Consider the following 16,821-nt stretch of genomic DNA (forward strand, 5'->3'; position numbering starts at 1 on the left):
TTGCAACTTTGGGAAAACACTGTTTAAAGGAGCAGCCCAAGCATTTACGCAGAGTTGATATTTTTGGTAATCTAGTAATCATTTGGCGATCATTATCCCTGAATTTAGTTGGTCATATGCTGCGGTTTCCAGCAGTGTCTTGCTTTCCTAAAAAAAAGGTTTTGATATTGAGAGGCTGTGTCTGTACAACAACTGTAGAGAGTGTGTGAGGATACGCATTCAAAGGATTTCTTTCTTATGGTATTACAGGAAGTAAACATAAGGAAAACTACGGTGAGGCAGGCGAGAATCAGCTCCACAGAGACGGAAAGGTGATACAAATTACGGATATTATTGGTTCGGTTTTGACGCTTTCATTCTTAAGCGTGTGTTTAAGTGTGTCATTAGTCCAGCTATTCATATCTAGTACTAGTTCATATCTACGTATTTCCACGATCAATGGTGTTTCAAACTTCCAGCATCTAAGATTTGGTTTTGGCAAGAAGACATTCTCTGCAGCTCAAAATGAAAATACAATCAAATTCTTTAAAGAGTCTAGACACCGCACCTCAAAAAACATCTGCCAAATCATCTTATCACTTCTGTTTACAGTTGTTAGACAACGTCACACTCAGTTTGTCACATAATAACCGAAAGAATTTCCTGCTCGCTTTGTTTTTCTAGCAAGTTTCTACCGCCTAACATTAGTTTTTTTTTTTTTTTATGAATGTGACAGACTCGACCGAAACATTTAATTTCAGGACCAACAAGCTGCTGCTGACACATTTCAGCTTAGTCCGAGCACAGTTTGTACACGTGGTGTCCGTCTCTGCATAAACCTTTCTGCTTTCAGTTGAAGTCTTAACTGCGATCGTCTTCATGACATTCAACATTTTCTGAAAAGAATTTCAATCTATTGCTTACCGCTGAGTCTGGACCATCATAAAGAGGAATTATCAGCAAACCCCTTTCTATGTTCTTTGGATGGACCATAATTATCCTCGCTCTTAGTACTATTCTAGAAATGATCTAATTTCTTTGCGCTTTACGTAGCTGAAACACAAAGAAGCTTCTCGCTCTATTTACCATAATTATGGTATTCTTGTTTCATAAAGCGGCTTCAGTTTTACGAGTTAAGAGTTCGTCCAGATTTCTTGGTCTCTTTTAGTTCCTGAAGGATGATATTGTTTACTGTTGTTTTTAAATTCTAGCTTCAATATCCTAATTTCTGTTTGTCACTGTTTCGTTATACACTCTTTCTTCAGTCTGGAAGTTGTGGCAGCTAATTTTCCTCTCGTAACTGCAGTGTTGATACTTAATCATTGTCAGGTCTTATTTCAGTTTGAATATTAATACCTTATGAGACAGGATTGAGATGTTAAGTATTTGAAAGAGGTATCTGTCCCCATATCAATACGAACTGCTGCCTGGTCACTTTTGGTTCAATTCCACAGTTCAAAACCCAATGCCAGTTTTATTGTAACAATAAATAAATAAAGAGTGCAATCATCTTGGGATCATCTTAGTCATTTGAAGGATAAACATTTAAAAGGGATATAATCTCATAGATGTTGATTATTAATTGCAATGAAAAAGGATCCTGTACACATAAACACGGCTTGCTCCAGGTTGTGCTTTAAAACAGATGCACCATTTTGGTACTTATACATGAGCTTTTAACCAACAGAAATTCTGACGTGGCTGCTGTCAATCAATCAAACTCCGTGATGCAGGCAGCAGTGATCAGACGCAAGAAGATGCTGACAACACCTACGCAGCCCGGTGCTGGACAGAAACTGAAGACTGGTGGGTGAAGTCAGTGCAGGAGGAGTTCCTACCTGAAGAGGCCTTTGATGAGCTATGATTGCAGATAAACAGAGTATCAGACAAGTGAGTGTCTTTGCAGTGTACCGCGTCAGACTCACATCGTGCAGTTTTTCTTCCAGCCACCAGAGGGCGATAAATCTTTGTCCCTGACAACTGATACCACTTCTAGTAGTTTCTGTGGATACCGTTGTTCCCATGCAGAGGATGAGCCCATCCCAGACAGCAGACTAGACGGTGGAGGGATTTTTTTTTTTATTTTTTTTAAATTTATTTAGGGGAATTGTCTTTTTGTGTGTAATGTTTTTGATCAATAGGAAGATTAATGTCCCCAAACAACCAGCACAGCTTTCTTTTGTGGTTTGGCTTGTTCACAGAAAATAACGTTTTTTGGAAAGGGCTAATAGAATCTTCAATAGTTTTTATGTCAGTTATATGATATACTATTATTAAATAACAGAATCTGGCAAAAACAAGCACCCCGTTAGACTTTTGTTTGAAGAAACATTGACTGAATAACACTGCAAGTCATCATAAAATGAATGGATTAATGCTTAAGTATCAAATTTAGGTTTTGTTGTGACTGTGACTCAGTTTTTTTTTTATAGTGTCAGGGCAGTGCATGTTTTTTTTTTAAATACATGGAGCAAACAAATCATCCTTTGTTGCTATGTTATTACAAATAACTGGTCCTTTACCTAATCCCCATCATCAAAACTATATTATTGCGTTTCCTGTGTGGTCCCTGTCTGTCTCACTATCCTCAGTCTGACCAGTGCATTGGTCTTCAGTAGCTAATCTTGTTTTTCCATTTCCCTCTGGCCACCTGTCATCTCTGCTGAGAAGCCTCAATGTGAGAAAACTTCCCAAACGCCTGCTTTGAGACATCCAGTCAGACAGTTAAATGTGACCGTTGCCTCAGTAAACACACGGCCTGCTGCTTTTTGTACCGCGGTGAGGTGCTGCCCAGAGATGTCGATGCTGCCACCGCCACCATTAAGACCGGGCGCACCATCCAGTTTGTGTACCAATGCCCTGCTCTGTTTAAGGTCAGAATTAACTACCATCCGCCCACCGTAATTCCCAGTGGAGACCTGGCCAAAGTCCAGATGACTGTGTGCACACTGAGCGACACCGCTGCTATTGCAGAGGCCTGGGCTTGGCTTTATCAGAAATTTAATCTGATGTACGGTAAGCGTGGCTTTGTTCTCTGGTGTGTGGGTGAAGGGATGGAGGAGGGAGAGTTCTCTGAGCCCGGAGAGGCCACGGCAGCTCTGGGGAAGGATTACCAGGAGTTTGGAATTGACTCTGTTGTGGGAGAGGAGAGGGGGTGAGGAGTATTAGAGCATAAAAGGCACCAGTTAAACAGGATAAATAGTTCTGTTTTATATTAAAATATATTCCAGTGTTAGTGCTGTAAAAGGCAGTAGTTTATATATGTTCGGATCAAAGTCCCGGTAATGTCAGTTTGTGCTAAAGTGCTAAAGACAGTAAGAAGCTGTTGGAAAAAAAAGCATGAGTAGACTGTGGAGGGGGAGAAGATAAGAGGCTTAAAGGTATTTGTAAAACGGGAGACAAAAAAATGCTCTTGAATGCCTCCAATTTTTTTTTTAAATTAAATTAAATCGAAGGCTTAAAATTCGTAGACATGAGTTTGATAAATTTCTGTACATGTTTTGTACAATGCACATATATATACATATATATATATATACTACAGGCATTGAAATACTATATTTGAAAAAGTTGTAATGGTTTTTATTTTAAAACTGTAGTCAGACTATTTTAGCTGTGGTTCCCTGAACGGATTCCCAGTGTTATGGTTTTTACAGTTGACTCTGTGGTAAATATAAAACATTGGTTATACCACCACGGTGCACAATCTGTTTCTGTAGGCTGAATGTTTATACTGTTTAGTCACCTGATGGAGACATTCTGTGCCCTGGTTAAAGCCCTGGACAAAAATTCATGACATCTTTAGAGGGAGGGGGAGGAAAATAATCTTGGCAATGAAAATAATTCTGGGTATCCACACCTACTCTGACCTAACTGCGAGAACACCTTTTTTCATTTTTCAGGACCTTACATACCTCAGGACAGAATGTGGGTTAGGGCTGTTCATAATTAAATAAACTGTTTGCCCGTTAAATATCAGAAAAGAGTTGTTAAAAAGTCCATTATAGTCCTCAAGTTGATTCTCAAACTGTTTAGTCCAGTTAAGCGAAAACTTAGGCTGTCTGGTTTACAAACATATAACTTATGAAAAACGTGAAATTTCCAACACTACAACAATAATAAAAGGTCCAACAAATTATTTTGGGAATATTCCAGGAAAATAAATATACATTTACATCTTGATAGCAGTTGAGCTTCGGTCACACGTCCTTTATACATAACAGCGGTATTTCTGAGGAGAGCAGCATTGTTTACGTCCCACACTACAACACCCATGAAGCACCGGCGTGCTGGCACGGACCGACGCATGCGCGTCACCCAGTCCAGTAATGGGATGACCTCACGAACAGCCCGGACCAACCAGTCGGTTTAATCATCGTCCTGCCGTCTGAACGGCGCGTCTCTCTTACTGTTTGCTTTACTTTTCCGCGACTCGCTTAATGACCTTGTGGACACGGCTGAGGAGACAAATGTCCAACGCGACGAGGTAAGCGTTTACAAAACAAAAACTTCCACCGTCACGACCGAAACAATACCCGCGTGAGCAGCCACCCACACCGGGCCGTTTGGTGCGCGGTGTTCGGCGGTGACCCGCGTCCCGGTGTGGCCCGGTGTGGCCCGGTGCGGCCCGGCCCGGTGCGGCCGTCATGTAAACGACAGCTGCTTGACGGCTGACACGAGTTTGTTGTGTTTGTTGCGTTTCCCGAGTTTCCTGACGAGAGTCGCTGACTTTTTATTTTTATTTATTTATTTATTTTTTTTTTATTATTATTATTTTTTTTAATGACACAGTTCATCTTCAGCGACTGAAACCTGGTTGCCGGACAGGAGTTTATGCGGGCCGGGGTCCGGTTCTTATTTGCATCTGTTTTGTTTGCGTCCCGTCTGCCTGGCGCTCTCCGTCTCTGTCGTTGGCCTAACCTGTTCGCACCAGAGGCAAAACCACTAAACTGGGTCCCGGAGGATCATGAGGGATCTCCCAACGAACCGAGGAGCACTTGAGGAGTCATTAACATTAATACTCAGGTTACTGATTTAATACCACACTGTGAAAATACCCCCCCCCCCACCCCCTACAAGTATGTACAAACCTCACTGAAGTAAAGTGATCGAAGTAGTATTGGCAAAATACACTTGAAGTAGGCTATCAAAAGTAATGCTGTGTGTCAGTGTTGTACTATGTTGTTGTTTTCGGATTGATATCACTAATTCATTAATATATATATATATATAAATATATAAATATATACATATGCTGTTGGTTTGTTTATTTTCCAGGAATGCATCATATTCTATAAGATCGTCATCAGTTTTGCATCGCTGACCTGTGAGAACCACATATTTCTGAAAACAAGCTCACAAAACACAGCTCACGGCTTTAAAAATGCACTTTCCAGCTGATCCAGGTGGGGTTTTAATTAGTTTATTTATCTTTGGAGAGGTAGGACGATTTTCTCAACCCATGAAGAAGCATTTATTCCTTAAGTTTATTGTGGAAAAATTGATCATCATCACATTTGCAGACGCGTAGTTTTCACTGCATAGGAACAATATGAAAAGTTATACTCTGAAAAGTAACTAAAGCTGTCAGATAGATTTAGTGGAGTAATAAGTTCAATGTGTGCCTCCTCAACGTAGTGGAGTAGACGTTGCATAAAATGGAAACACTCAAGTAAAGTACGAGCACCTTTAACGTAAGCACAGTTGAGTTAGTGACGTTCCTCCACTAAAATGCAGTTCCTGACGTGGTCATGGTAAGTTTTGGCTAATATTTAATTATTTTACACAGTTTTGTCGTATATTCTGGATTCATGAAGATGTCCATATCGATATTTGACAGTCTGAACCGTAGCTTTGGTGAGCCAATTTCAACAATTTACACTGATGGTTACTTGCTTCAAACACGCGACGCACCACAAAAAGCCCTTCATTTTGATGATTATGGAGATGTGACCAAGATATCAATCAGCTGCGTACTTAATTTATCCCTGATGGGGCAATCCGTTGCATGCGAGGACAACAACAGCCCTCAAAAGAGAGATCAGGGTGCTTCCCATCCCTCGTGGACATTATTTAATAATTTGATTGCGGCTGGAATGAAGCGCAGCTTTGTACTGTGTTGATAAAATGAAACTTTGTCAGCGGTTTTGAGTGAACCCGTTTATCAGACAGGTCCGTAAATGCTTCATAACTTGCGGCTACAGCTTTGATCAGAGCTCCAAAATATGTGTTTTAAATGTGGACATCTCTCCACATGTGCCGGCATCGCATCATCCTCAGCCCTGATTGATAAGCTGAGGTCACGAACAGTTTCTTTGCACCCAAGTGCAACATTACCCTCTTTTTTTTTTTTTTTTTTTTTTTTTTTTTTTTTAAAGGACCAGCATGGAGAGATTTCAGACGTATGATGCTTTTCACCTGTTCTGATTTAATATTTACCTGTATTAAGTGTGGTGACTCACTTCTGGAAGTCATGAAGTTGCAGGTCAGTTGGGCAGCACAACAGGGAGATTATCCCTCCTTCAATCATTATAGTGGTCGGCTTATTCCCGGTTGGGTGCTGCTTATCAGAAAAGGCTTTACATTCCCGGGAGTTAAAATGCTCTGAATCATTCAGGGGCCTGTATGTGCTTGTAAATGGGCTGCAGCTTTGTGAAAGGGCTTCGCTGCTGCGGTGCGATCTGCCGGCACCTTTTCGCTGTAAACGGAAGCCTTTACGTGCTGCGCCGTGCCGTTTGTTTTTTGTTCACGGCGTTAATGCTCAGACAGGGAGTTGGCTGGTTACCGCTCAGCGTGGACAGGTCCCGACGTTCGCACCGCCTGTTTTCCCGAACAGATGCGCTTCGCGGACGATGACGACGACGACTCGGGTGTTGTAACCGCACGCCTTTCACAAGGGATAGGCCTTTTCTGTTGGAGCCTGACCGGCGTGTGTCCACAGGCTACGATATTATTGGTTGGTATTAACTTATCGCAGCAGTATCAGCCCGTGCACGTCGCCTCTTTGTCCTCCGCGCTCGAATCTAGTATTTCCACTGACTTTAAAGGCAAGGCAGCGTGTTTATCCGACCTGTCAACCAAAAGGTTTTGTTTTTTTTGTGTGTGTCTTCTCGCCCGACTGTTCCGCAAACAGCCGCAACACGCAGATCAACAAGCGTGTTGTTTTGTGTCCAGTTTAGTTTATTATTTGCTGTTCGTTGCTATGGTGGTCACGTTTTAGCAATCATAACAGTGAAACATTATGGCGTTGCTTCCGCTGCACGAGCGCAGCCTTCAACTACAACAACTGCCGGGTTGTTTTCGCTGGCCCTGGTCATGTTTTATGTCATCCTTCTGTTGTCACACACACAAACACACACACACACACACACGCACACACGCACACACACGTTCTGCTGTGCTGTTGGAAACAGACCTTAACAAACACTGTCCCTGGTGAAACTGGCCCGCGGCTCGGTTTCGGCGGAGCTGCCCTGTTCTTACATTTCCTCATCGGTGATGATTTTTAATCTCTTGCTATTTACTTACTGCCGAAAGTAAGTAAATGAAGTCAGACTTCTCTAAGCCCAGATATTCCTGTTGCTCTTCCACCACCCAGCGGCGTCACGTCATGCCGTAAATCTATCACAGATGGCACTCAAAAAGACAAAAGTCGTCCCGTATAGAAATTGGCAAAGTGTTCGGTTCAGTTTTGTGCTCCACAGAGCAAAGCGCAGCATCAACATCCAAAGTACCAGTACATAAGCAGTGGCGGTGTGGACAGGTATCTCTGTCTGTCAGCACACGCATACACCTGGGGGGAACCGGGTTCATGACCTGAGTGTTATGTTTCGCGGCGGGGGGGTGGGGGGGTAGGGGGGGGGGGGGCACACATTCAGCCCTACAGAGTGAACGGGTAAAACGACAGCCCCAACAACAAGGGGGAGGTGCAGACTAATCATTTCTTTCACCGGTGGATGTCACTTAGGAGCGGCTGTAGCACAGCTGAGCCCTTAAGACCACCATATGTCTGCACGGTCTCTGGATGTACAGAGGCAGGTGTCGAGACGCGGCCATGCCATGTCTGCTTTTTTTTTTTTCTCAGCAAATACGCATCTTTGTTTAAGATGGCTCTTGCAACTCGGCTTTCTTTTTAGCATCCTGGACCATTTGAGGGTGCGCGAATGATGTTCAGCGATGTTGTTCCTGTAGAACCCTAAATGAACTGGTTTCAATGCACTGGATGTGTCTTAATGTCTCTAGCTGAGCATTTAGTGGGTGTTTACTTCCTAAACATGTGCATGAACAGGTATTTAACAGGCAAGGGAGAAGGCAACAAACCAGTTAGTATACATACCATCACTACCTGACTCGGTTTGAATATTGAGTCATGCTCATCATCGTTCCCAGACTGTACACCGTCACACCAGGGTTAGGTGGAATGATTGTATGTGTCATGAGAGGACAGCGACGCGTCTGCTGTCAGTGGCGTTGTCATTGCTTTATGGGCGTGTTCGGTGTGAATCTGCTGATTCTTTTCTAAATGAATTGCTTGGTTTGCTAAAAACTCAGAAACTATTGAAAATAGACTTCCTAATTTTGGAAACTCTCACAGTTTTGGTGGTGTTAGTTAAATGATCATCAAAATGTTGCGAATTGATTAATTGTTTTGACTCAATACACGGTAAAACAGAGGACAATTATTTGTCAAAAAAAACATCTGCGTTTCTCACAATGCGATTTGTGATTATGTCGGTTCCAACGGCAGACGTATCGGAGCTGGAGCGGCCGTCACCAGGTTGGACCAGTCCGGTGATTTTCATTGACGAACGGACCTGAAGGGTCCTCGAATTGTTTGGGGGGGAAGGGTTCCTCCGTGTCACTATCAGTCCTTCTCTCCCTGCCGGTGTCGGGAGCTTCATGTTCTGCGATCAGGCTCAATCTGTGTGATGTGCAGTCGATCCTGCGGGATGAATGTGGACCTCCAGCACTCTGCTGGCCCGTCACAACAATGGGCCTGTATGACTGTTTGAATGTGCCATTCTTTGCGCGGTGTGCTTCACTTGGGCCGGACAATAGCTTCATTTAGCATCCCTTCTCTGTCGAGGCCTGCTCCATCACCATAGCTCCCCTGCCATGCCACACCCTGCCCCCCAGCCTTCGCACTTGTCCTCACTGTTGGGACAGCTGGGCTTCGACAGCCATTGTTGGCCACACCCGAGACCCAACCTCGCATTTTGAGGATTGTTGCTTTGTGGCCGTGCCGGCAAACATCTCAGCTTGTTACAGTTATCTTTTCTACAAAGCTGAATAAATATTCCAAGGCTCGCGTAACCTCTCGCCCGGAGCTGGAGGCAGGCCTGCTTAACATCGTTTACTGGAAAGAAAATAAAACGCATTAAGAGTCTATGATCAAAAGGGGTTCCTGCAGGGCTTCATGGTAGAGGCAGGCCACCTCACCTCAAACAAAGACCACCTCCGCTAATATTATCAAAACATACATATTTATGAAATAAAACAAAACCCCTTCGGGTAAAAGAATGAAGGTGCTATTCCACAAAGGAAATGTTATTTTATATATATATAAATATATATATATATATACATATATTGTGTCTATGTTTAGATCATCGGCTACAAACTAAACTGATCAGATAATAAGGCATGTCAGGATCTGGGTGGTTGCAACCATTGCTAGATTGTACTCTGTAATTTGAGTCAGAGAATAGCTCTTCTTCTATTTCACAGGTATATATATATTTTTTTATACTAGCACCTTTTCAATGAAAACATTAAAAACACATGCTCATCGTAAACGTTGGTAGTCGCGTTTAGTTCCCGCTTTCCCTTCCCCGGACCGCTGACTCTCGACCTTTCTGATTGTTCAGAGGTGAGAGGGCAGTGCACTCTTGTGTCCAGCTCAGCCACTCGGCGCTGGCAGATTTTTCATTAATGTGCTCTGAGCTGACAGACTTAAGACCCCGGTGAGTAATGGATCCTTCATGGAAAGTCATTCACTCTTTACCCAGTTTTTATTAGCGCTGAAAAACGCATCACAGCCAGATGATGTGAACTGGATCTCTAACAGAACCCGTCGGAGGTCACACACTGTCACCTTTCATTTCCGTTCACATTAATAAGAGTATGAAAATCCGATGGGCCTAATTAGCCTCCATCTACTGAAACTAGTGTAATCGTGAGGCGTGTTGATGTTTTTCAGAGTCCGTCCGTTTCACTGATTTTGCAGCATGTACTCGCCTGCACAGAGCAGCCCCCCCATCCCCCCCACCCTCCTCCTCCCTCCCCCTCCAGAGGAACCAGCCTTGATCTAGAGTCTTGCGGTTCTATAACTAGAACTGGGTGACCTATGAAATAATATTTTGGGACGATCTGGACTTGTTGCTGTTGTACCTTCGAGAGAACAGCACAGGCTGTGCTACTTCTGATGCCGAGATAGTTTTCTTTTTGAGACCGTTACAAAGGTAATGACCTTAAAACCATGACGCCTGCAGTTTAAAATGCGGCACGGAGTCTTTCACACTGATTGATGACGAACAGCACGTAGCGTTTGGGAGGTCGCGATAACGTATATTACGAATTTGATGCGTTTTAGTCTCGGGAAATCACCCCTATCCAAACATCCAGGTGTATTTTCTTTATTGAATATTCAAAGCAAATTTGAATAGTTCAGAGTGAATTTTGAATAGTAGTTTTTCTTGAAATATCCATCCCTAAATATTAGCAGTTTTATCCTGAAGAAAGTACAACAGTAAATCTATTATGACAAATGGTTTACCTTAGGAAATAGAAGACCATATTACTGAATAACATTGCAGTTTTGGGAACTTGTCTTTCCTGGTTGCGGCCCTGTTATTTGGAGTAATTGTCTTGGGCTGTTAAAGTATGTCACATGATGGAAGCTATATTTATACTTTTTTGGTTTTGACTGAAGTCTTGGAGTCACTTAATTTTGTCAGCTTCGATATTAATTTATTTTTTTTCCCAATCGATAGCCTTTTGCTTTTCTTTTTGTGCTTAAGAGTGGCGTTCAGTTGTAGTTAACTAAGTTAGAAGGTGACTGTTCTCTTGCCAGACTGAAAGAAATGAGGCAAACCACAGATTACCATGACAATGAGCGTCCAAATTAATCACTTGTGTGCCTTAGCCGCAAGATGTGGAGAGAGAGTAGCCCTGGAGGGGTTCAAACAAAGGGAGCATGTGGGTCTTGTCCTGTGTGTGTGGGGGGGTGGGAGGAGGGGGGGGGGGGGTAGGGGTAGTCCCATAACCAAGATGTTGGTTTGGGAGGCTGGGTTTTTTTTTTTTATAGGCCAGGAGGGATTCATGTTTCAGTCTATCCTCGCCTCTATCCCCTTTGTCTCGGTCACATTATTAATGTTAATTCCCAGCAGAGATGCTCGAAATGAGAATTTTGCTGGAGCTCGCAGTTTCGGTGGACCCGTGAGCTGTCCGCCCTTTTCTTTTTTTTTTCTCCTTGTTTAGAAGTGTTATTCTTGTAGGAGAGGTTCCCGCTGGTTGGATGCCAGCATTTGGTCTGACAGTAAATTCAGTCGGTTCAGGCTGCTACTTGAAGCTCTGGTAATAGCAGCTCTTTGACTGAAAGCTGACGCATGTTCAACATATTAAAGCGATTCGCATCACGCACGAGCAACGCTGCTCCGTTCACAGCCAGGATACATCTCCAAAGCGGAAGAGGTGACCGAGGCGGTGCTGGGATTTCCGGAGGGTGCAGACGCCACTGATTCTGGAGGTTGAACTCCTCCAGCTTGTTTTGACGTCTTCGTCTGACAAAGCTCCACTCGGATGCCCTCGCCGGTCCCAGCTGTCTGATTTCAGGCCTTGAGGGTGCATGTATATACTCAATGGACCAGTTTTAGAGATGATGTAGGTTTTATATGCCGCGCATCCTGTTCAATTTCTACGACCCGGAGGAGGTCAAGACGCCATCGTGTCTCTTCTTCAGACACAAACCAAAGCGTGTTGAACAGGCTTTGAAACAGCAGACGGATATCGGATTCAGCGGCAGACTGTGCCAGAGCACGACATGCTTTATCCTGCTCTTAAAATGCTGCCCCGCCCTTCGGAAAGCAACTTTCAAGTTCTGACAAGTAGACGAGCAAAAGAGCAAGGGCAGAAAATGATGTTTAGGCTATGTCACTCGTCTATTTTTCATTTATGACGAAACTTGATCAGTTCAGAAGTTCAGAAAAGCGCAGAGGCGGAGATTCAAGTTTGGCGAATGTTCCATTCTTTTGGCCGGATGGTTCGACCGAAATTGCTTTCAGGAGAATGGATGCGAATACATCTACATTTCGGTCCATGGTTTTCCTCTAGTCGTGTGTATACTTCTTAACTTCCCGTGCTGTTGGTATATTTAACATGATAATGTCATTTCCCGTTAACCGAGTTGGCATCTCAGGAGCCAGAAATGTCATTCTGATTGAATTAGAAGAATTTGTGATTTAAAAAAAAGATTAAATAAGCAGCTTTGTTCTTTTATCGCGAAGCACAATGAGACTTCTCACAAACAGCCAGAGCTCAAAGTAATGAATCCCAGCGTGGTCATGGACTCAAACTTAAATCCTCATATTTGGTATTATTGACGGGTACGAAACGTTTTCCGTTTATGCCGAAAGATAGTCGCGGCAGCCGCGTTCCTTCCTCCGGGAACACGAGACGTCCTGGTTTCCCTGGACGAGACTTAAGGCCGCCGCTACGATGAGCAGGTTCCCACAGTATAACTGAATCTGTGTGATAACATTACCGCGGAGAAGCCATCAAAACAGCCGCCCAGTCAGACGAAGCCAGCTGCGTCAATAGCTAAATATTCCTCTGGTGTGATTGTATTACAGCTCTTAAGTGGCGACCATTGTCCACGTCCATATTTCTGTCCTCGCGGTTGCGTTACGCGTTATACTTTTATCAGTGTTATGACTGTCCGGTGAGCCATTCCAACAACTGGTTCATTTTTCAGCGGTCTAACCATGAACATGAAACGTGACTCGAGGCAGTTTTATCTGTCAGTTTGAATCAAAATTGCAGATATTAGCAGATTAACTGAATATTCACTCAAACGTTGCCGTTCACTCGCGGCTCTGATCAGCGTATGTTTGTCTCCCAGCGGTTGGCATCGCGACAGCTGATAGCCGAGACACCGCGGGGATGTTGATCCTGTTCAACATCAGGTGTCCTTGTTAACGTCCCCAAACATTTTTAGTTCTGCCGTTTCTGTTTTGGTTTCATGTTTTTCCTTTACAACGCGCTGGTTCAAGCGGCTCTGTCGATTTTCTTCGCTTTAATCATAACAAAAACTAAATAACTTCAAAACTACCATAACAAGGGTACTTGGCAAACAAGGACAATAATGGAGAACTCGGGGGGGGAACAATCGAGTACAGACTCACAGTTGACAAGTGAAATCCCCAATACCACAGTTAAAAATGGAGATCATAATAAAATAATAAAAACATTAAAGAAAGCGGAGACTTATTTCATCGGAGGTCTTTATTAGCTGTTCTGAAGAATTGGAGCCAGAACAGTCGAGGCCCCGTCACCCCCTCGTCTTCAAAGTCAAGCGGGGAATATCCAACGGGGTTTAACGCGACGATCTCAAACTGCTGAACTTATCGTTCCGGCTTGATGTCTCAGGTTGCTTTTCCTCTCTGAGATTATGGCACTTTGAGATAAGGAGCTTATAACTGAGCAATCCTGCCATGCAAGATGTCTGTTTACTGTACACCGAGTTGGTCTCGCTTTAGACTTTGCCTCGGTGAGTCGGCCACGCATCCCGCTGGCCGCAGGCCAGTCTGACATCCGCGTTCAGCGGTCAAAGAGGAGCCCCGAAACCTCCCGACCTTTTCCACGTGGATTTAGTCCGGTGAACTAATTGTCAGAGCGCCCGTGTGTGACGTTCGCTTCATAGGCCCGCGACACTTTGAAGCTGTCTTCACCCTCAAAGTAGCCCGGACACTGATTGGATTAACATTGCTGCGTTTGATTTGTTTGTTTATACACTACCTCCACTGTCCTCGTCTTTTTTTTTTTTTTTTTTTTTTGATCTCGCCCTCTCTGCTTGAAACCTTAAGCACTGATTTCTCGGTGTAGTGAGCTGGCCTACATCTGGAGGGATCAACAAGTTAAGCCGCAGTCTTTTAACCCTCAAATTCGCTCGATCCATTACAAGCACGTCCGCCACGGCTGCAGCTATTCACGTCAGATGCATGTTTGCGGGAGTGCCTTCCACTTCTTCTGGTATCGGATCCCTTTTTTTTTTTTTTTTTTTTAATTCTCCTGGTTTTCTTGTGAGTCGTTTCACAATTCAAGGGTCTTAAAAGTGGATCGATATTTGCCGTTTAGAAAGCACCCTTCGTATAGTTTACTAACATGCCGAGTAATTCTTTGCACGATTAAAATACACGTTGTGGATGATTTAGTAATGATATATTTTAGTCGAGATTTGTGACGGTTAAAGGGATAATCAAAACAGCTGAAAAATAGCCTTGTTTTTTTATTAAACAACAACAAAAAAAAGAATACTGCTTCAAAATAACTTGAGTAGTACTTCACAAGTTTGGTGAAGGAACAAATCCTTAAACTCACCGTCCACTTATTACCTCATCTCATTTGCTCAAAATGAAAATGAACTGAGAGAGCGCTCGGGGAAAATAAAACAGTAAATAGAAGCTCAGTCTTTTAATGATTACGTGAGATAAGAGAACATCGTGTCGGTACTCTAGTCCTGACTGATATACTGTAAACGCCCAGCCCCACCATTTTGTTAATCTCACCGTCTCCCATGTTTGCCACACCGATCCTCTTTTTGACATGCGTCCTTCTGTTCTCGTTTCCTTCCACAAATGCTGCTCCTTTTTCTCGGTGTTGTAAACCGCTCACTTGGACTTCCCTTTCATGTTCGCAGTCGTTCGGCTGCGCTGGCGAGATCAGTGGATGCTGAAAGTGGTGTGGTCCTTCTGGGATGGACTTGGTTCAGAGAGTAATTACAAGCTTTCCAGAGGGTGGGTAGAGACCGGTGGGACCCTTTTTTTTTTCTTTTTTTTTTTTTTATAAATCCTAGCATTTAATTTGTGAACGTTAGGGTCTCCTACGAGGGAAAGACCACATGGTTGGAAGTTATAGATATGGCCCCACCCTGAATGAAAAATACGGTGTGGCGCTGCAGCCTTCCACCACATGATACAAGCCATAATATAACGTTCCCCCTTCACACATTCCTTCGCAGTACTTTGAGTACGTGGTTTTTTTGTTTTTTTATTATTATTATTTGGGGGCCCTCGGTCACGATCTAGCTCGGGATATACTTAACCGAAGTGTGCAGCTGGACTTTCTGATCATGTCCACGTAGGATAGACGTCATTTCCGTGCTTTCTTTCTATCATCTCCTGTGCGCCGCCGACGCCTGACCCCGCGTTTCACACCGAAAGCCGAACAATTCGCATTCTCACCAGATGCTTTCATTTCCTACATAACCAGAGAGACTCGGGTCAAACCAGCTTGTAATGTCTGCCGAACCTTTCAGCGTCATCTCCAGTCTACAGCCAAACAGATTTCAATGCTTCCTTGTTTCGTCGTTGACGTATTGGAAAGGGATTTTTAAGCTTTCAGCAGCTTTTAGCTTAATTTGGTCTGTGGAAATATGGTGGCCCCAAAAGCAACGTCTGCAGGGTCGGTGGCAGACTCTCAAGTGATTTAGATTATGATGCTTTGCTGCCTTGTGGCTTATATATTGTCCTGATTTTGTTTGTGTTGCTGGTCTACGAGGTGAACATGACACAAAACCATTAAAGGCAAAACCGAAGCAACAAAGAATTTGAAAACCATGAAGAAATGGGTAAAGTGGAGTTTTGTCTGATGTTGAATAGTGAACGGAAAAGTACAGAAAAGAAAGAAAATCACTTCGTAGAGCTCAATTCCTCTCCAGGTATCATCGTTTTGTCTTGCACCTTGAGTTATTTCTTGGATTCAGATGCAAAAGCCTCAAGCTAGTGTTGGAATAAAGAGGCTGTCATGTCACTCAAGCTTGATTAATTCTGCTGTTAAATGATCCTGAACAGTCTGCAACTCCCTTGAAAAGATATTAGTGCACGTCAAACACAAAAAGAGTGTCGTTTTCCCATTCTCTTTATGTTAAATTACTGCAAACAGGTTGCAGATTGAGGTAGAGGTTAGAAAAACAAAAATCTTTTATTTCATAAAGGTAGTTGAGGTTTCGATTGTGTAGCAGGCCAACAGGCTGTTTACGATTTTTTTTTTTTGATGATTATAAATGCATGAACTAGTCTCTGTAACCTGAAGAGAGAAGAGTTCATGCAAACTGTGCACAGACTAAACATATAATAAAAACCAATGAAGGACAGACTGTCTTACTTTAAATCGTCTTAACGCGACGCAGAACTGCGGGGCAGTGTTTTTGCTCATTGAGAAATGGCCCCGTCCTCAGTGTCCCGTACACTTCCTGGTGCACACGAGGTCAACAAAACATCAGTCCTGGCTTTCATGGACACGGAAGATCCGTCCCAGCAGAACAGAAGCCCTCCATGAGAACTGGACCTGTCTGTTGTTCCAGCTGCACAAAAATTCTTTTCAGAGGCAGCTATCTCCGGACCGTACGGCTTCCACTGTTAACCATTCATGACTGCACCGGCGTGGCTCGCCACTGATGTCTGTTACGCCAGCCCCATGGAGATAAAGTGTTTCACACGGGCCCGGCTTCATGGATCAACACTGCTAATTCAAACGTGGAAAAATCAAATCTGGGCAGAAAACTGCAGCGCTTCCGCAGAGGAGGCTTTATATCAGCTAGCCATAACACGCGACTTGGAAGCGGTT

The 16,821-nt window shown here is 43.5% G+C and overlaps 2 protein-coding genes across 2 annotated transcripts in view; both read left to right on the top strand.

Moving 5' to 3' along the window:
- Positions 1-1,706: 1,706 nt before the first annotated feature.
- LOC138203759 (tubulin alpha chain-like) lies at positions 1,707-3,137 on the top strand. Its single transcript, XM_069158768.1, has 2 exons — positions 1,707-1,789; positions 2,726-3,137. Exons 1-2 carry the CDS (start codon positions 1,707-1,709, stop codon positions 3,135-3,137), a joined length of 495 nt encoding a protein of 164 aa, XP_069014869.1.
- Positions 3,138-4,316: 1,179 nt separating this feature from the next.
- Positions 4,317-16,821, top strand: part of LOC138203437 (disheveled-associated activator of morphogenesis 1-like) — a 46,919-nt gene continuing 34,414 nt past the window's right edge. Inside the window, exon 1 of the mRNA XM_069158289.1 lies at positions 4,317-4,465. The gene's annotated coding sequence lies outside the window, so the exon portion shown is untranslated. The remainder of the gene's footprint in view (positions 4,466-16,821) is intronic.

Source organism: Embiotoca jacksoni, unplaced genomic scaffold (genome assembly GCF_022577435.1).
Source record: "Embiotoca jacksoni isolate LCO1_2020_lvr unplaced genomic scaffold, fEmbJac1.0.p SCAF_23, whole genome shotgun sequence".
Classification (NCBI taxonomy): domain Eukaryota; kingdom Metazoa; phylum Chordata; class Actinopteri; family Embiotocidae; genus Embiotoca; species Embiotoca jacksoni.

Coding starts and splice junctions, on each gene's coding strand:
- LOC138203759 (XM_069158768.1), top strand. CDS start 1,707: ATGCAGGCAGCAGTGATCAGACGCAAGAAGATGCTGACAACACCTACG. Junction 1,790..2,725: donor CAGAAACTGAAGACTGGTGG/GTGAAGTCAGTG, acceptor CCGTTGCCTCAG/TAAACACACGGCCTGCTGCT.